The sequence below is a fragment of the Salmo trutta genome, chromosome 30, assembly GCF_901001165.1.
Source record: "Salmo trutta chromosome 30, fSalTru1.1, whole genome shotgun sequence".
NCBI lineage: Eukaryota > Metazoa > Chordata > Actinopteri > Salmoniformes > Salmonidae > Salmo > Salmo trutta.
Window position 1 is genome coordinate 27,052,305 of NC_042986.1, and position 21,728 is coordinate 27,074,032.

A 21,728-nucleotide genomic window follows, 5' to 3' on the forward strand; every position below is an offset into this window, starting at 1 on the left:
ATAGCCTACATATTTAACATAATTAACGAGTGAAAAAAAAACTGTTTTGATCATTGAAAGATTGATAGAATAATGCATTTTCTGTATACCTAATTTAATAATAAAATAACATTAAAATAATAATAAAATGATAATACACTTTCAAATAGGTTATTTATTACACAGTAGTAGCCTAGAGGAGGGATTACAAACCACATTTTGCAAACTCCATCTACGTCTTTAAATCCCTCCCTCTCTTGAGTTGCTCCACTGTCAAGTACATTTCCTCTGCATCGGAATGGCAAAGGGAGACCGTGCTCCAAGCAGTGCGACTGTCAGTCTCAATAGTTCGTGTTAATGTCTGGTGTTATTATTGCATAGGAACAAATGCTGGAGTTGCTTACCTGGGCGTGTATATGTGGCTAGAGGGAAATCAACGCTCCCGCTCAAACCGGTCATTTGATACATTTTTTTTAAACATTTGAGCTTTGATGCTTGAGTTTACATGTTCCAGTGTTTCTCCTCGAAATAGTCATTCGTCGCTTGGTGTACAATGTAGCGTCATTATTAGCCTACCTGCATGAATGTAACATAATATTTAGTTCGATATGACTAATGTGACTGAAAGTAAAAGCGTAGAATGGCTCCAACTCGAGTTGGAATCCGGGGGAAGTTCGCTGCTTTTGTTGGACTGCCGATCGCACGAGCTTTACGAATCATCCCACATAGAAACGGCGATCAATTTGGCAATTCCAGCATTGATGCTGCGAAGGTTTAAGAAGGGCAACATACCCATCCGAACTATCATACCGAACCACGATGACAAGGAGAAATTCGTTAGACGTTGCAATACAGATACAGTGATTCTATACGATGAGAGCACTGTGGACTGGCAGGATGGGGCCACTGGCTCGGTTCTGGGACTACTTCTTCAGAAACTATGGGACGACGGATGTAAAGCATATTACCTGGAAGGCAAGTTACATTTTTGCCATGATATTGTTTTTCAATAGGATATGTAGATTATTCCTTGTCTAACTTTCCGTGCACTGTATATAAAGTAGGGTTAAAATATATTTTAGACAAACAACTCAAATCAATCCATTTTAATTATATAGATAGTATTTACAATACAGCATAGTTTTGAAGGTAGCCCACATCTTTTGTCTCTCAAACTTTGAGAAGTAGTGTGACTGAGAATCTTAATTAAAATTCCAAAATGGCTACGCCATGTTTTGCTACTGTTGGAAAAGGGCATGAATTTCATGAATGTTCTGCTGTGAAGGAAATAACTATGGCCCATACAGTTTTCAGTAATGGTATAGATGGCATACAATTGTTATTGAGTCAGTCCTATTCACATGTTAACATGTTATTCATAGTAAACAAAACGTAGTACACAGCCTATTACTTAATTTGATCACTTGTCAGTTATTATATTTAAACTCTAACGAATAATATTTGACCCCAATCTCTGTTCTGTTGTTACAGTTTTAATAATAATAATTATTATATTAATATAATGCTTGGCTGAGATACACAGGACAACACATACACAATTTTATAACTCCTTGGTTATTTTGATCTCAGGGGGATTTGGGAAGTTTCAGACCGAGTACCCAGAGCACTGTGAAACCCTCCTGGACAGCTCCTGTCCCAGCTCCTCTCCCCCGCTCTCCGTCCTAGGCTTCGGAAGTCTCCGGATCAGTTCCGACCTCTCAGATGGTGAATCGGACCGTGAGCCGAGCAGCGCCACCGAGTCTGAGGAGAGCCCCCTTCCCAACATCCAACCTGCCTTCCCAGTCCAGATCCTACCCTTCCTTTACCTGGGCTGTGCCAAAGACTCCACCAACCTGGACGTGCTGGGCCAGTACAACATCAAGTACATCCTGAACGTCACGCCCAACCTCCCCAACATGTTTGAACATGACGGCCTCTTTACGTACAAGCAGATCCCCATCTCGGACCACTGGAGTCAGAACTTGTCCCAGTTCTTTCCAGAAGCCATATCCTTCATCGGTGAGTAGCTGACTTACTGTGTGGGGGAGAACATGATAGATCACATTGTGTTCCAAAAAGTACTATATGTGGAGAACAAAGCCTGTAGGAAATGACACACAGGCATACCTAGTATATGATACACTTCTGTGAATTACAGTGAGAAAGAGGAAGTTGTTTGCTGTCCACCTAATGTTCTTGTTGTATTTTAGTCATATTTGTATTATGATTTGAATCATTGTTACCGCTAAGTTCCTGGTATACCCAGTGGTATTGCTCATCACTGAAACCCCCTTGTGTGATGAAGCTATGGCTTTTACTTTTATTTTCACATCTGGTTACAAATGTCACAAGTCAACATAACTGTCTATTGGTGTCTTCATTTGAATTTTTTTCTCTCTATAAAAATATATATATATATTGGTCCATCCACCACCTCCTCTCTTCGGGTATGTATTGGTCAAAAAGAGAGCTGGACTGAAGTCCCTTGCTCGGCACAAGGGACAGTACCTGTGCTACTGATGAACTTCCTGGATCATTGTTAGTGTCATACAGTATGTCTGTTATTTAAGGATGGAAAACAAATCTTAAAAAAAAAACTTACAGCAGGGATCATCAACTAGATTCAGCTGCGAGGTGATTTGTTTATTGAGCAGGCCAGAACATGATTGCAAATAATTTGTAGTCTACAAATAGACTGCAATTTGCCCAAACCTTGCTTACGTTTGTATACGGTCACATACAATGCCTTCAGAAAGTATTCACACACCTTGACTTTTTCCTCATTTTGTTGTGTTACAGCCTGAATTTAAAATTAATTTAATTGAGATGTTTTGTCGCTGGCCTACAGACAATACCCCATATTGTGGAATTATGTTTTTCTAAATTTGTACTAATTAATTAAAAGCTGAAATACCTTGAGTCAATATGTATTTAACCCCTTTGTTATAGCAAGCCTAAATAAGTTCTGGAGTAAAAATGTTCTTCACAAGTCATAATAAGTTGCATGGACTCACTCTGTGTGCAATAATAGTGTTTACTATGACTTTTGAATGACTACCTCATCTCTGTACCCCACACATAAAATTATCTGTAAGGCCCCTCAGTCAAGCAGTGAATTTCAAACACTGATTCAACCACAAAGACCAGGAAGGTTTTCCAATGCCTCACAAAGAAGGGCACCAATTGGTCGATTTTTTTTTTTTTAAAGCAGATACTGAATATCCCTTTGAGCATGGTGAAGTTGGTAATGACACTTTTCATGGTGTATCAATACACCCTGTCACTACAAAGATACAGGCGTCCTTCCTAACTCAGTTGCCGGAGAGGAAGGAAACCTCTCAGGTAATTCACCATGAGGCCAATGGTGACTTTACAGATTTTAATGGCTGTGATAGGAGAAGACTGAGGATGGATCAACAACATTGTAGTTACTCCACATTACTAATGAAAAGAAGGAAGTCTGTACAGAATAAAAATATTCCAAAACATGCATCTTGTTTGCAACAAGGCTCTAAAGTAATACTATAAAAAATGTGGCAAAGCAATTCAATTTTATTTTCCTGAATATAAAGTGTTATGTTGGGGCAAATCCAAACAACACATTACTGAGTACCACACTCCATATTTTCAAGCATAGTAGGGGCTGCATCATGTTATGGGTATGCTTGCAATTGTTAATGGGTATGCTTGCTTGTAATCATTAAGGACTGGGGAGTTTTCAGGATAAAAAATAAACAGAATGTAGCTAAGCACAGGCAAAATTCTAGAGGAAAACCTTGTTGAGTTTGCTTTCCACCAGACACTGGTGTCACGACTTCTACCGAAGTCGATGCCTCTCCTTGTTCGGGCGGTGCTCGGCGGTCGACGTCACCGGTCTTCTAGCCATCATTGATCCATTTTTAGGAAGACAAGACGTTTTGTCTTGTGTTCCTACACACCTAGTTGCAATCCCATTCATTACATGTTGTGTATTTAACCCTGTTTCCCCTCATGTCCTTGTCAGAGATTGTTTGTTGTTATGCTCGTGAAATTCGATTAGTGCGCGACGGGTTCTTGTACCCACGTTTATTTTATTATGTACTTTGGTTTTGGAGGTTTTGTTTTACGTTATTAAACTACTCCATTTATATCAAGTTTTATTCTCCTGCGCCTGACTTCCCTGCCACCTACACACACTGCATGACAACTGGGAAATTAATTCACCTTTCAGCAGGACAATAACCTAAAACACAAGGCCAAATCTACACTGGAGTTGCTTACTAAAAAGACAGTGAATGTTCCTGAGTGACCGAGTTACAGTTTTGACTTAAATCTATTTGAAAATCTATGGCAAGACCTGAAAATGGTTGTCTAGCAATGATCAACAACCAATTTGACAGAGCTTGAATCATTTAAAAAAATAATAATAGTGGAGAAGCTCTTACCAAAAAGATTCACATCTGTAATTGCTGCCGAAGGTACTTTTACTAAGTATTGACTCAGGGGTGTGAATACTTTCATTTTTAATACATTTGCAACATTATGGGGTATTGTGTGTAGATGGGTGAGGAAAAAAATCTTATTTCATCCAATATGAATACAGGCTGTTACACAACAAAATGTGGAATAAGTCAAGGGGTATGAATACTTGCTGAAGGTATAACGTAAACTCACTCACTTTTGTACATCGCCTTGGTCCATACAATTGACCTTATTTTAGCCCCCCAAAAACGTAATACTTCCAGATCAACTGTAATGTCAATACCATTGTAAAGCACAATTTCTCCCCTTTCCAACAAAATCAATGACGAGACCTCCACGCTGCCCTTTCTGCATGATTCAAGAAGGCAATGAGCTCCTTCGGGTCCTTTTAAAAATGGCGGATGGGGAAGCGAAACTAATCCGTGGTAGTGAGAAGGAGAGATGTGGGGAAACGGCTTTTTTTCACTCCATCTGTCCAACTTATCACCTTATCGCCTCTAAAATGTACATAAAACACTATAAAGAGTTTATATAATGTGTCATTACTGACCTATTGGAAGGTTTGTGTTGAATTTGAATGGGGTTTTTATGGTGGTGCTAAAGTGATCTTCAGAAGTAAACAGCGGCTTTGAGAGTCATGATCGCTTGCAGTGATGACGCAAAAAATGACTAGGTATCCCCCCTTACCTCCGTCACTGTCCATTGCTTTTTTTTAAATGATGAGAGAAGTGCTACACCTGGTGGAGAGAGATTGTAAGACAGAAATAGTTGCTTTATGCGTGCTGTACGTTACGGCATGACACGTCACGATGTAACGGAGGGTCAGTTTTTAAAAAACTTTTCTCCAATACTATAGAGCCATTACCATGTCCATCAACCCTTGAATAGAAACATAGTTCACACCCCAGATTTTGAATTCAACACAGTTGCTACAGTCCCATTAGTTTTCTCTGCAGCCTCGTTTCAATGTCGCATTTGCGCACATTTGTACGGAATGGGGTGAGTTTACATTATCTCTTTATTACACATGGAAATACTTTGGAGCAGATTTCCAAAATTGAACTTGGAGCTGATTTGCTGGTGTTTTTAGTCTTTTGTGTCCCCCCAAAATGTAAATAATAATTCCTTTTTTTGCTCAGAAAACTTGGGAGGGCCAAGTTGGGAAACCCTAACTTACAGAAACCCACAACAGCACCGGAAACCTTCTGGGTTATGTATGTTTGTACTAGTGGTGTTTCCAGGCTTGTTGTGCACTAGTTTGTTGATGGGGTTAGAGATAGAGGAAGGAAACATGGCTTCCACTCTCTATGGCTGCCTGAGTTTGGTTATCAGGTCATGAGTCTTACTCTGATGTATCCTGGTTGTGGTGGAGTCCAGGGCGTTTCACCCTGCTGGGATTAACTCACTATAAATGATATTTCCTTTGACAAATGGAGATGTCATTCAACAAAGATAAAGGTCTACTTACTGTCTCCCTTGATCCTCATGAGAAAACAATAAGAAGCAGGCCTACATGTTAGCTATTGTGTGTTGAGCCTTATGAATACACTATCAAGCCCTTAGACCCCACGCCCTGAGAGTCTGAAGTCTATGTGTGATCTGATCATAAAACCAGTCTTATTTCACTCATATTGACCTTCTTCCTCACTTGTACACGTAGATGAGGCTCGGTCCAAGCAGTCTGGCGTCCTGGTACACTGTCTGGCTGGTATCAGCCGCTCTGTGACCGTTACCGTGGCCTACTTGATGCAGAGGCTCAACCTATCCCTCAATGACGCCTATGACTTTGTCAAGAGGAAGAAGTCCAACATCTCCCCCAACTTCAACTTCATGGGCCAGCTGCTGGACTTCGAGAGGACACTGGGGCTGCACAGCCCGTGTGACAACCGCTCCTCATCCAATGAGCAGCTCTACTTCACCACGCCGACCAATCACAACGTGTTCCAGTTGGACACTCTGGGGTCGACGTGAGGAGACGGAGAAGGCAGGGTTTGGCGGCCATGTTGCTTCATCAGTGTCTACATGGTCTTTTGTAGCCTGTCAGGAAAAGGAAAAGACTCCTGGAACTGCAGCTGGTAGAGAGAGACTGAGGAGGCTCACCTGTCATGCAAGTGATTTAAGTATGGATTTTTATAGGCCACGGTGCTCCCCAGTATGCTTAAAAAAAGTACATACTTTGTTTGGTCCACGCTCTGATGCCTTATTGTCTATAATAGTGAATGATGGTATGGTTATTGCAGGAAATGTCATTATTATGAGCTAACTCTAAGATGATTTAACTGTTATTTCATATTCTCCAGCTGTGATGGGGATGTGTCAGTTGTTTTCCTAACAGATGTGGCTAATGCATTGGTCTGAAGGGAGAGGTTGGCCATGGAGAATGTGAATCAATGTTTTCTGGGACCAAACAGAGATTTCTTTGAATGGTACTTTTGCTGAGGAGATGGGGCTACTTTAAGTTGGCCTTGAATGGCTGTAACGTTCCTGTTGATGACTAACGTTCCTGTTGATGACTAACGTTCCTGTTGATGACTGTAACGTTCCTGTTGATGACTAACGTTCCTGTTGATGACTAACGTTCCTGTTAATGACTGTAACGTTCCTGTTGATGACTAACGTTCCTGTTGAGGGCTGTAACGTTCCTGTTAATGACTGTAACGTTCCTGTTAATGACTGTAACGTTCCTGTTGATGACTAACGTTCCTGTTAATGACTGTAACGTTCCTGTTAATGACTGTAACGTTCCTGTTGATGACTAACGTTCCTGTTGATGACTAACGTTCCTGTTGATGACTAACGTTCCTGTTAATGACTGTAACGTTCCTGTTAATGACTGTAACGTTCCTGTTGATGACTAACGTTCCTGTTGATGGCTGTAACGTTCCTGTTAATGACTGTAACGTTCCTGTTGATGACTAACGTTCCTGTTGATGACTAACGTTCCTGTTAATGACTGTAACGTTCCTGTTAATGACTGTAACGTTCCTGTTGATGACTAACGTTCCTGTTGATGGCTGTAACGTTCCTGTTGATTACTGTAACGTTCCTGTTGATGACTAACGTTCCTGTTGATGACTAACGTTCCTGTTGATGGCTGTAACGTTCCTGTTAATGACTGTAACGTTCCTGTTGATGACTAACGTTCCTGTTGATGGCTGTAACGTTCCTGTTGATTACTGTAACGTTCCTGTTGATGACTAACGTTCCTGTTGATGACTAACGTTCCTGTTGATGGCTGTAACGTTCCTGTTAATGACTGTAACGTTCCTGTTAACGACTGTAACGTTCCTGTTAATGACTGTAACGTTCCTGTTGATGACTGTAACGTTCCTGTTAACGACTGTAACGTTCCTGTTGAGGACTGTAACGTTCCTGTTAATGACAGTAACGTTCCTGTTGATGACTAACGTTCCTGTTGATGGCTGTAACGTTCCTGTTAATGACTGTAATGTTCCTGTTGATGACTAACGTTCCTGTTGATGGCTGTAACGTTCCTGTTGATGGCTGTAACGTTCCTGTTAACGACTGTAACGTTCCTGTTGATGACTAACGTTCCTGTTGATGGCGGTAACGTTCCTGTTGACGGCTGTAACGTTCCTGTTAACGACTGTAACGTTCCTGTTGACGACTGTAACGTTCCTGTTGATGACTGTAACGTTCCTGTTAACGACTGTAACGTTCCTGTTGATTACTGTAACGTTCCTGTTGATGACTGTAACGTTCCTGTTAATGACTGTAACGTTCCTGTTGATGACTGTAACGTTCCTGTTAACGACTGTAACGTTCCTGTTGAGGACTGTAACGTTCCTGTTGATGACTGTAACGTTCCTGTTAATGACTGTAACGTTCCTGTTGATGGCTGTAACGTTCCTGTTAATGACTGTAATGTTCCTGTTGATGACTAACGTTCCTGTTGATGGCTGTAACGTTCCTGTTGATGGCTGTAACGTTCCTGTTAACGACTGTAACGTTCCTGTTGATGACTAACGTTCCTGTTGATGGCGGTAACGTTCCTGTTGACGGCTGTAACGTTCCTGTTAACGACTGTAACGTTCCTGTTGACGACTGTAACGTTCCTGTTGATGACTGTAACGTTCCTGTTAACGACTGTAACGTTCCTGTTGATTACTGTAACGTTCCTGTTGATGACTGTAACGTTCCTGTTAATGACTGTAACGTTCCTGTTGATGACTGTAACGTTCCTGTTAACGACTGCTCTCTCTCTCAACATCAGAATGGAGTGATCTTGGGAAACAGTAGTTGACAAGTGCTATGTTATTTTCCCTATTTTGCTGTCATCTTCAGAGTAAACATTTGATCATGTAGGAATGCAATACAGTATGTCAGAGCATTACCGTTTTACCTTTGTTGAATTGAGACAGGTCACCCTCTGCAAAATGTTAAAGATGAAACACCTATAGTTTTGTTTTGCAAAGCTCTTGTAAATTGTAATAATTATAATAGCATTGCATTGTCTGCATGTAATCAAGTTGAATTTCTGTTCTGTACCTCTTCTGCCTGTTGTTCCTGTGGCCTTTATCATACCTTCTAAGTTAACATAACACTTAACAGTCTTTAACCAAGAACCTGGGTATAGTATAGGATTGTCATATGCCATGCTTGAAATTCATGACTTGTAGTTTTGACCCATAATGGACATTTGAACCTTGTTTATTAAGTCATGGATAAGTCATGTATAGACACAATCTTCAGCTTGCAGCTACTCTTCCTTTAGCAGAACCATGTTAAGGGAAACATGCAGTGTGTTTTGATCCGTTCTGTTTTTGCCAGTAATGTCTCGGAACGAGTCGGCTCAAAGTTGAATGTTTTAGTGAATGAGAGAGAGGGAATGAAATGAAACCAGTGAAGATGATGCTAGATGTGTTCTTACCTCACGGAGAGACATTTTCAGGGATTTTATATAACATATCTGTATTTTGTTACAGCCTCTGAAATACATCAAAGGGGTGTGTTTATTTGGTATGTGTTTGTAAAATATGTACATAAGATTCGCTTGGTAACGGGGGACCTTTTCTCTGAATCATGAAGGATGTGAAGTTAAATTGACCCAATTACAGTATGTATAGTGTATGTAAAACTAAGTGTACAAGACATTTATGTACAAGTTTATACAACAAATATATTGTATATTTTTTACCTTTAAATGTGCTATGTATTCTTGTGTTATTATTACTGTCTTATTGTTATTCAGGTCTACTGCCGTGCCAAAGCTTAGGCTACTTTCAGTCAACACTCAATGACTCAACATCCATAATGAAGAATATCAAGTCCAGTGCAGAGTCAGCCAGGTGCTTTATTTCAGTAGGCTGTGGGATAGCCACTGTCTGTCTGTGTTGTGTTGGGTTGTGTAGCACTAGGCCCAAGGCTGTAGGTGTGGTGAGATATTCACTCTCTGTCCACGCTGATGCCTGGCTTCCTGTCTGTTGTGGCCATGCAGGACGTCGGATGCAGAGATGGACAGGTCTCTGAAACCACAACACAGTCACTTCCCCTCCCAGTCAGTTACTCTGCTTGGAGAGAAGAGGAAGATGAGACAACATAGAGCTGGAATATGTGCATTTCGTGACAATTAAGGCCCATTCTACTTGATGACTAATATCCTTACTAAGAATAACTTTTTTTTAATGGATGTTGAGCTGGTGTCTCATTCTCAGACTGAGCGTTTCAGTGTTTGTTAGGTAAATTCAGTAATTTCCTGTTTTTGTCATATCCAAAAGCTGCTTTGTCTCATTTGAAAAAAGGAAATGAAAGCTTGCCACTACATCCTCGGTTCCTGTTGGACATTTTGGGAGGGTGATGTGGGGTTCTTGTATCCCACTAGCTAAAGCCCATTGAGAGTAGGGGTTAGGATATCCATGAAATATTTTGAGAATAGAATGTTCTCAGAGTATGAAATAATGGATATGTAGACAATAGCGCACACAGAAACTCACATCTCATAAGAACATATTGAGTAGCATACTTAACTTGATGTTAATTATTGGCAATAATGATGTCCCCTTTTGATAGAAATATCCCTACCTCAGGGGTTTCATTACCAATGACCTATGATTAGCCTGAGACTAGCCCTCTACAAGCCTCAGCTTCTCCAAACCCTGGCCTGATGCACTTGTTTTAGCAGATTTCTACATTCCTCCCACTTCTGACCTGTGCCAAAACAGACATGATTCTCAGGCAACGTAATCCCTCTATCTAAGAAGAACCGGTTATGAAATGAGGCTTCCAATAATCGTAGCCCTGAGCTAAGCTGAAGAAAATGAAGTGTGAAGAGTCGTGTAGAGGACTGCTGCAGGGCTTACTTACATTACAGTATAGCCTACTCATGAACTAATGACAGCAGAGTATCAGAGCTTACTATGAATGTGGTTTTAAAATGGAGTAGGCTAGGCATGGGTTGTTTCTTGTCCAGTTCCATCTTCGCAGTGGAGTGCTAAAAAGTTCTTAAAATAACTAAATGAAAGAACATTAGTTTCTTTCAAGTTTATTCCCCAATGTCAAGACAAAAATCTCCTTCTCCCCCACCACTGTCTTTCTTTGAAAGAAGCACAACAGCGCAAGACCAGACTTGCCTAGCAACACCTTGCAGTTACGACAATAAAACTCCCGGTGTCTGGGTTTCCCAGCATGACTGAACCTGGCTGGCTGCATACCTGGAGGGAAACACCTGTGATTATGTCTCAGAGCCACCCACCCACGGTTAGGGCTAGGCCAGGCAGAGGCCATGCTTTCCTACCTGCAGTCCCAGCCTGCCAAGGCGGCCTTGCGTGCCAGATAAAAGAGCAGAGACGTCTGACGCTCTGGGCTGTTAATGGGACAGACAGTGTAGGCTCAATAGACTGGCCAATGAGGCTTAGGACTGAGGCACATCTGGAGTGATATAATGATGATTGAGATAGCTCCCACGGCAACGTAATACTGCAAGGGGATAAGGGGAAGTACCCTGCCCTGATCAAGAAGAATAGTGGGGCAAAAAATGAGAGTTTTCCCCCTTCCAAGTTTGAGGTGATAGAATCTCCCTACAGCAAAACATTCAGTGTTAATTAGTAGATACTATAACACTTCCTATGTGGAAATTCCCAGACCTTTGATGTGTAAAAGGTATGCCTCCTTTATAGAATCACATACCACCTTATCTTTAGAGGCAGAACTCATCTGTGGAATCACTTAATTCCCCTTCAATCCGTTGCATTCTGCTCTTACAGTTACTATGGAATTCTCCAGAGCATTATGTTCAACCATATGTTTTCAAGGAATTCCTGTTGTATCACTCATGTTCGACTCATATTTGTACAATTGGATTACATTTACATTTACGTCATTTAGCAGACGCTCTTATCCAGAGCGACTTACAAATTGATTAAACGTGAAAGAACAAAGAATACGGGAGTGTAATCTTCTAGGGTACTAGCCTTTGAGTGAGAGCATTTAAAGTGAACCTTAGAAAACAGAAACGTTATTTACTTCTGGGTGCCATGACATCATTGATTTATTCATTATCCATCATTGCACATTTAACATTCTTAAGCAGGTATATAGCCTCTTTCCAGCCCTATGTTTCGGTGAATGTACTCTGAAAGAGATTAGTGGAGTATTTTTGTCCTGTTGTTGTAATCACTAGCGAAGGGAAGCAGAGGTTAAGTCACTGCTTGCTCAGCAGTGGTGGCAAGGGAAGCAGATGCTCCCTGAGACTGACAGGGTTTTAGGGAGAGAGCGGGAGGGTGGAGAGGGAGGGAGAGAGAGAGAGAGAGGGGGTAGGAGAGACAGTGTTTTTTGTGTGTGTTTGTTTGAAAGAAAAAGAGACCGAGAGAAGAAGCTGCTCCACACCTGCTGTGGTTAAGCACATCCACAGGCCTCACATTCAGCACATTGCATGACAGTAAGAGAATCTCACAGCTACCACTGACTCAATGGCACAAATATGTCTGGAATAATTGACTTATTTATTTATCCTTCATTGAACCTGGAGAGTTTCCGAGAGATAAATCACATTTTAAAGAGAGGTCTGACTAATGGGATAATAGTATGTGTTAACTTACTGTATAACTTTAAAATAGTTCCTCCAAGGCTGACATTATAAAGTACTCCTGAAGCCCGTTCATTTTAGAAATATCAACTGTACACTAGTACAACAATGATCCGATATTCACTACAATCATGAAAATAAATTAGATTAAAATATTGAATGAAGTACTATCTATTACAGTTGCTGGCTCAGTTCATTCCCAGTTCTTTGTCAGACCATTGAGCTTTTCCAGTGTGAAAGAGAATCTCTTCTGAATCAATCCTATCATCGCTGAGGGGATTTTTCCCTGGTCACGCTTTGTCTGTGGAAGGGAGATGTTCTCAGGGACGGCCGTGTAGAATAATCCTAATCTCACAATTTGGCAAAACGTGCAAGAATGACATCATGTTGTTTTTCCCTGCCTCATGTTGATTTGTCCTACCTTAGTTAGCCAGCATATAGAAATAGAGGCTGAATTAGGCCTCACAGCTGGATGTGATCTGGATGTAATCTTATTGACATACGATACGTGATGAACTGGGTCGTATTGATCTGAACCGATCCGCATGTACTAGATACCAGGGAATTTGTTGTAAACTGTTTCACGCTAGTGAGGAATTGGTAGTGTCAGACAATACAAATAATGTAATCAATTTCCTCTGCACTGCCAGTGAGGAAATAATAATAGTGGTCAAACAAGATAAAAGCAACAAGGAGTTGAACAGTCACCTTTCTGCTGCCACTGAGGTCACATCGTTTATATCGGCATCATGTTTACGTTCTTTAGCGATCATTTCACAGAACTATACATGCACCACATTGGAATGTAATGCACTTTCGTCACTATGTTATTTCCTGTTCTTGGGGTGATTACAGAAAGATTTTAAAAAGCCGGCAATTATTTCAGGCCCGGGACCATCGCTGGCCCGCGCCTGTGGGAGATTCAGCAGACTACCGGCATTATACACCTGGCTAAAAGACTACTGTAGCTCTGTGGCGTAACTTTTATAGAGAACTATGACACCTTTTGGAAACAGAAGATGCTCTACAGAAATGAGGGATTCCATCCAAATCGTCTTGGCTTCTGGACCATGTCTGCACATTTACATTGAGACAATGATTTATCAGTGACCCAAACCCTGCTTAGATAATCCCTACCATTGTGTCGCTGAGTGGTTGTAGTGCTGCTGCAAATGTACATTATCCCAGGAGCTTTGACAATCATAATGTAAGTAATATATAATGTATGTCCCTCTAACTTCCCTGAATGCCTCTGTCAATCCTACAGCTATTGTATGCAGTAATTATGCACCAATAAACCTGAGTTATACTGTTAGCACTTAGGTGGTTTGCCCTAGTAGAAAGTCAACTGTGTGCAGCTCACCTTGCAACCATCACTGTCATGCCTACCTCTGATAAGCCACCCAGTAAAGCAATAAAAACAATCAAGAATATCAGAAAAGTGCTTAAAAATGGCCCACTTTTACATATGTAGCCTAAGAAACATGAAATTGTTCATTATAACTTTCTAGTAGCAGAGAACATTCATTAACTGACAATCTCTGAAACCCAGATAATACCTTAGATCATACAGTGGTAGCAATACTTGGTTTCAAAAACAGACAGGAATGCCAAAGGTGGATGTGTTGACATGTATGTTCAGAGTCATATTCCTGTAAAGCTTAGAGAGGATCTCATGTCAAATTCTGTTTAAGTAATATGGCTACTGTTTCACCAGCCTCACCTAAAGCCCATTCTTGTGGGAAGCTGCTATAGACCACCAAGTGATAACAGTCATTATTTGAATAATACACTACATGATCAAAAGTAAGTGGACAGCTGCTCGTCAAACATATCATTCCAATATGGAGTTGGTCCCCCCTTTGCTGCTATACCAGCCTCCACTCTTCTGGGAATGCTTTCCACTAGATGTTTGAACATTCCTGCGGGGACTTGCTTCCATTCAGCTACAAGAGCATTAGTGAGGTCGGGCACTAATGTTGGACGAATAGGCCTGGCTCGCAGTCGATGTTCCAATTCATCCCAAATGTCTTCGATCGGGTTGAGTTTAGGGCTTTGTGCAGGCCAGTCAAGTTCTTCCACACCGATCTCGACAAACCATTTCTGTTCGCTTTTTGCACGGGGGCATTGTTATGCTGAAACAGGAAAGGACCTTCCCTTTCCAACAAAGTTGAAAGCACAGAATTGTCTAGAATGTCATTGCATGCTGTTGCGTTGAGATTTCCCTTCACTGGAACTAAGGGATCTAGCCCGAACCATGAAAAACAGCTCCAGACCATTATTCCTCCTCCACCAAACTTTACAGTTGGCACTATGCATTGGGGCAGGTAGCGTTATCCTGGCATCCGCCAAACCCAGATTTGTCCGTCTGACTGCTAGATGGTGAAGCGTGATTCATCACTCCAGAAAACACATTTCAACTGCTCCAATTGCTTCAACTGCGTCCAATGGCCACTCCAGCCGCCACTTGGCATTGCGCATGGGATCTTAGGCTTGTGTGCGGCTGCTCAACCATGGAAACCCATTTCATGAAGCTCCCGATGAACATTCTTGTGCTGACGTTGCTTCCAGAGGCAGTTTGGAACTCGGTAGTGAGTGTTGCAACAGATGATTTTTACGCGCTACGCGCTTCAGCACGTACCTAAGTACAAAAAAAGTGCCACAATTTAGATAATTTTAAATGTATTCAATATACTTCAATGCTAGTAAAATACAAATAAAATGTACATTAAATGCATTAAATGTATTTATAATTGTTCCAATTTAGATAATTATTAATATGCTTAAGTATATTTATCACAAAAATACTTAAATATATTACAATATGTTAATGAAGTATAATTTAAGTATATATATATATATATATTTTTTACTATCCACTTTGGAAGTCTTGCTGCACACCAAACTGAACGAAAAGAAGAAGAACTGTACTATGAAACAAAGATAAATTATATAAATAATGATAGTAAAAAGCTTTGGAGAACCTTAAATTAAACTTGGCTCCATCATTCATTGAATCAGATGGCTCATTCATCACAAAACCCACAGATATTGCCAACTACATTCATAATTTTTTTATTGGCTAGATTAGCAAACTTAGTCATGACAAGCCAACAACTAATTCTGAATCTACACATCCAGGCAAACTAACCAAATATTGAAAGACAAGCATTGTAATTTTGAATTCTGTGGAGTGAGTGTGGAAGAGGTGAGTTTTTTGTTGTTGTCTATCAACAGTGACAAGCCACCTGGGTCTGACAACTTGGATGGAAAATGACTGAGGATGATAGCGGACGATATTGCCACTCCTATTTCCCATCACAGGAGGTTGGTGGCACCTTAATTGGGGAGGATGGGTTCGTGGTAACGGATGGAGCGGAATCAGTGGAATGGTATCTAATACATCAAACACATGGTTTGATGCCATTCCATTCACTCCGTTACAGCCATTATTATGAGCCGTTCTCCCCTCAGCAGCCTCCACTGTTTTCCATCTCTTCAATCTAAGCATACAGGAAGGTGTGTGACCTCAGGCTTGTTTGACCAGATACAATGCTATTTCACAGTAAACAAATGAACAACAGATGTTCAGCATGCTTAAAGGGAAGGGCATTCAACATGTACTGCACTTACACAAATGACTGATGATTGGCAGAGAGAATTTGATAATAAAAACATTGTGGGAGTGGATTTTTTAGACTTAAGTGCAGCTTTTGACATTATCAATCATAATCTGCGTCTGGAAAAATGAATGTGTTATGGCTTTACACCCCCTGCTATATTGTGGATAGAGAGTTACCTGTCTCACAGAACACAGAGGGTGTTCTTTAATGGAAGCCTCTCCAACATAATCCAGGTAGAAGTCAGGCATTCCCCCAGGGCAGCTGTCTAGGCCCCTTACTTTTTTCAATCTTTACTAATGACCTGACACTATTACTGAGTAAAGCCTGTGTGTCTATGTATGCTGATGACTCAACACTATACACGTCAGCTACCACAGCAAGTGAAATCACTGCCTCACTGAACAAAGAGCTGCAGTCAGTTTCAGAATGGGTCGCAAGAAATAAGTTATTCCTAAATATTTCAAAAACTTAAAGCATTGTATTTGGGACAAATTATTCCCTAAACCCCAACAAAATCTTGTAATAAATAATATGGAATTTGAGCAAGTTGAGGAGACTGAAGTGCTTGGAGTAACCCTGGATTGTAAACTGTCATGGTCAAAACATATTGATGCAACAGTAGCTAAGATGGGGAGATGTCTGTCCAGTCCTGTGGTCAGGTGTTACAAAGAGGGACTTAAAAAAATTACAATTGGCCCACAACATGGTTGGCCCTTGAATGTACACAGAGCTAACATTAATAATATGCATGTCAATCTCTCCTGGCTCAAAGTAGAGGAGAGATTGACTTCATCACTACTTGTATTTGTGAGAAGTGTTGACATGTTGAATGCACCGAGCTGTCTGTTTTAAACTACTAGCACACAGCACAGAAAACAATGCATATCCCATAAGCCATGCCACCAGAGGTCTCTTCAAAGTCCCCAAGTCCAGAACAGACAATGAGAGGTGCACAGTACTACATATATATGATATTTCAGTTTTTTACTTTGTCATTATGGGATATTGTGTATAGATTGATGAGTAAAAAAACAATATTTTTTTGGTAAAGGCTGTAACATAACAAAATGTGGAAAAAGGGGTCTGAATACTTTCTGAATGCACTGTACGTTTTGCTGGACCCCAGGATGAGTAGCTGCTGCCAATGGGGATCCTTAATAAATACAAACCCCTGAATCACATTTAAGGCAATTAGCATTGCTTTCTCCACCCTCATCTCTGTAATGGAATGATCTCTAGATTTAACGTTAGGGTGGACTCTCCCACACAGAGATGAAGGAGTGTGTTTGAAGAAGGGGCTGGTAGGGTACATGAACACCTACCTACAGTATCATGCTAGTGTTTTGTGTAACATCCGAGAGCTGTTGAAAAGTTATATGAACATAGATTTCTTCACAAATACTAGTGATAAAAAAGTAGTGTAATTATTGTGAAGACATAGTCAACATATTCAGGACTAGTCTGAACTCATTGTGCATATTGGGGTGGCAGGTAGCCTAGTGGTTAGAGCATTGGACTAGTAACTGAAAGGTTGCAAGAACAAATCCCTGAGCTGACAAGGTAAAAATCTGTCGTTCTGCCCCTGAACAAGGCAGTTAACCTACTGTTCCTAGGCCGTCATTGAAAATGAAGAATTTGTTCTTAACTGACTTGCATAGTAAAATAAAAAAATATGCTAAGGTCAATTGCTGTCACATATTTTAATTTTTATCGCTATGTATTTCCAGTAGAATCTCTGAGACACTCTCCATTGATAATTACATTTACATTTAAGTCATTTAGCAGACGCTCTTATCCAGAGCGACTTACAAATTGGTGCATTCACCTATAATATCCAGTAGAACAACCACTTTACAATAGTGCATCTAAATCTTTTAAAGGGGGGGGGGGGGTTAGAAGGATTACTTTATCCTATCCCAGGTATTCCTTAAAGAGGTGGGGTTTCAGGTGTCTCCGGAAGGTGGTGATTGACTCCGCTGTCCTGGCATCGTGAGGGAGCTTGTTCCACCATTGGGGTGCCAGAGCAGCGAACAGTTTTGACTGGGCTGAGCGGGAACTGTGCTTCCTCAGAGGTAGGGAGGCGAGCAGGCCAGAGGTGGATGAACGCAGTGCCCTTGTTTGGGTGTAGGGCCTGATCAGAGCCTGAAGGTACGGAGGTGCCGTTCCCCTCACAGCTCCGTAGGCAAGCACCATGGTCTTGTAGCGGATGCGAGCTTCAACTGGAAGCCAGTGGAGAGAGCGGAGGAGCGGGGTGACGTGAGAGAACTTGGGAAGGTTGAACACCAGACGGGCTGCGGCGTTCTGGATGAGTTGTAGGGGTTTGATGGCACAGGCAGGGAGCCCAGCCAACAGCGAGTTGCAGTAATCCAGACGGGAGATGACAAGTGCCTGGATTAGAACCTGCGCCGCTTCCTGTGTGAGGCAGGGTCGTACTCTGCGAATGTTGTAGAGCATGAACCTACAGGATCGGGTCACCGCCGATAATCAGCTGATGTCTTTTGGAAACAAGCTTGATAACATTCACGACAAGTATACAATACTATATAGATACATCAACAAAAGCCTTCAGTCAAATTAACCATGGGAAAGTTACTGTATGTGTTTTGATGGTGCAATAATGATATTATGCATATTCTTAGAGCAAGGTAGAGTGGTATAAGGTTTTCATCAGCATATGATGAGATTAAGTGGCTTAAATAATTAATATCTAATATACAGTTATTCACCTAAAGCTTAGTAACGTAATGAGTCCAGTTTGCATGTTGTTCCAAAGAGGTCTAAGTATGTACTCTTTGCAACAGTTTGAGTTAGGCCTACTACTCTATACTTAGCTTGTAGTGTCGTATGAATGTCTTGTAGTCACATAAATGATGTGGCTACTGTATCAACATTGGTGAAATTTTGTGGCTCTTTCTACCTCCTTATCTAATCGAGAAGTGTTGTATGTTTCCAGGACGTGTCTTGAGATAAGAAAACATCTCCTTTCCAAGAGAGATATCCCCTTATCTATGGACTCATATCTGAGTATCCAAAACATTAAGAACACCTGTTTTTTCCATGACAGACAGACCAGGGGAATCCAGGTGAAAGCTATAAACCCTTATTAATGGCACTTATTAAATACACTTCAATCAGTGTAGATGAAGGGGAAGAGCCAGGTTAAAGAATGATTTTTAAGCCTTGAGACAATTGAGACATGGATTGTGTATGTGTGCCATTCAGAGGGTGAATGGGCAAGACAAAATATTGATGTACCTTTGAATGGGGTATGGTAGTAGGTGCCATCAAATCAAAATTTATTGGTCACATACACATGGTTAGCAGATGTTATTGGTCACATACACGTGATTAGCAGATGTTATTGCAGGTGTAGCGAAATACTTGTGCTTCTAGCTCCGACAGTGCAGTAATATCTAACAAGCAATATCTAACAAATTACAAAACATATACCCAATACACACAAATCTAAGTAGGAATGCGTTAAGACTATATACATATATGGACGAGCGATGTCAGAGCGCAACGGACTAAGATACAGTACAATAGTATAGAATACAGTATATACATATGAGATGAGTAATTAATGCAAGATATGTAAACATTATTAAGTGACTAAGATACCGTAGAAGTACAAAAAAAAGTATATAAACATATGAGATGAGTAATGCTAAATATGTAAACAGTATTAAGTGACTAAGATGCTGTGGAATAGTATAGAATACAGTATATACATATGAGATGAGTAATGCCAGATATGTAAACATTATTAAAGTGACTAGTGTTCCATTCCTTAAAGTGGCCAGTGATTTATAGTCTATGCCTATAGGCAGCAGCCTCTAATGTGCTAGTGATGGCTGTTTAACAGTCTGATGGCCTTGAGATAGAAGCTGTTTTTCAGTCTCTTGGTTCCAGCTTTGATGCACCTGTACTGACGTTGACGTTGAGTGAGAGGTTGTTTTCCAGGCACCACATTCCCAGAGCCCTCACCTCCTCCCTGTAGGCTGTCTCGTCATCGTTGGTAATCAAGCCTACTACTGTTGTGTCGTCTGAAAACGTGCTGATTTATTTGGAGGCGTGCTTGGCCAAGCAGTCATGGGTGAACAGGGAGTACAGGAGGGGGCTGAGCACACACCCTTGTGGGGTCCCAGTGTTAAGGATCAGCAGAGTGGATGTTTCCTACCTTCCCCACCTGGGAGCGGCCCGTCAGGAAGTCCAGGACACAGTTGCACAGGGTGGGGTTCAGACCCAGGGCCTCGAGCTTAATGATGAGCTTGGAGGGTACTATGGTGTTGAGTGCTGAGCAATAGTCAATAAACAGCATTCTTACATAGGTATTCCTCTTGTCCAGGTGGGATAGGGCAGTGTGCAGAGTGAGGGCGATTGCATCGTCTGTGGATCTATTGGGGCGGTAAGCAAATTGAAGTGGGCCTAGGATGGCAGGTAAGGTAGAGGTAATTTGTTCCTTGGCTAGTCTCTCAAAGCACTTCATGATGACAGAGGTGAGTGCTACGGGGCGATAGTCATTAAGTTCAGTTACTTTTGCCTTCTTGAGTACAGGAACAATGGTGGCCATCTTGAAGCATGTGGGGACAGCAGACTGGGATAGGGATAGATTGAATATGCCCATAAACACACCAGCCAGCTGGTCTGCGCATGCTCTGAGGACGCGGCTAGGGATGCCATCTGCCATCACAGACACCATTCAAACAGTTTTAGAAACTTTAGGGTGTTTTATCGCTTTTTTACGACAAAAATAGCATAAAAATTATTTTAAACAGCGGTTGACATGCTTCGAAGTACGGTAATGTCACGGTTGTCGTCGGTGAAGGAGGACCAAAACGCAGCAGGTACGTGTATGCTCATCTTAAATGATTATTTATTTTCAAAACAACTGAATACAAAAATAAAACCACTAGAACTAACGAACGAACAACAAACAGTCTGGTAAAGCCTAGGCTCAACAGAGAACAATCACCCACAAATAACAACCACAAACACACCCTAATATATGGGACTCTCAATCAAAGGCAGATAGACAACACCTGCCTTCAACTGAGAGTCCCAACCCCAATCAACACAACATAGAAACACACTCACCAGACTAGACATAGAAATACATAAACATAGACTATAAACCAAAACCCCGGAAATACTAAATCAAACACCCTTTAACCAAACACACCACCCTGAACCACATAAAACAAATATCCTCTGTCACGTCCTGACCAAACTACAATACTAATTAACCCTTATACTGGCCAGGACGTGACAGTACCCCCCCTTAAAGGTGCTAACCCCGGAAGCACCTTTAAAACAAAAAACAAAACAACAACCCCAAACAACAAAACAAAAATTCCCCTCAACGACGGCACTGTGCTACACCCCCCCCCCCCAACCCACCTATATCAGGAGGTGGCTCCGGTTCAGGCCTTTCCCGGCAGTCGGGCCACTCTGGCAGTTCGGGGCAGTCTGGCCAGTCTGGCAGCTCGGGGCAGTCTGGCAACTCGGGACAGTCTGGGCAGTCTGGCAACTCGGGACAGTCTGGGCAGTCTGGCAACTCGGGACAGTCTGGGCAGTCTGGCAACTCGGGACAGTCTGGGCAGTCTGGCAACTCGGGACAG

The 21,728-nt window shown here is 41.5% G+C and overlaps 1 protein-coding gene across 1 annotated transcript; it reads left to right on the forward strand.

Moving 5' to 3' along the window:
- Positions 1 to 247: 247 nt before the first annotated feature.
- Positions 248 to 9,609, forward strand: LOC115168390 (dual specificity protein phosphatase 7-like). The gene is made up of 3 exons (XM_029723611.1): positions 248 to 954; positions 1,570 to 1,998; positions 6,101 to 9,609. Exons 1-3 carry the CDS (start codon positions 588 to 590, stop codon positions 6,409 to 6,411), a joined length of 1,107 nt encoding a protein of 368 aa, XP_029579471.1. The 5' UTR covers positions 248 to 587; the 3' UTR covers positions 6,412 to 9,609.
- The last annotated feature ends 12,119 nt before the right edge of the window (positions 9,610 to 21,728 follow it).

Coding starts and splice junctions, on each gene's coding strand:
- LOC115168390 (XM_029723611.1), top strand. CDS start 588: ATGACTAATGTGACTGAAAGTAAAAGCGTAGAATGGCTCCAACTCGAG. Junction 955..1,569: donor TAAAGCATATTACCTGGAAG/GCAAGTTACATT, acceptor TTTTGATCTCAG/GGGGATTTGGGAAGTTTCAG. Junction 1,999..6,100: donor AGAAGCCATATCCTTCATCG/GTGAGTAGCTGA, acceptor TTGTACACGTAG/ATGAGGCTCGGTCCAAGCAG.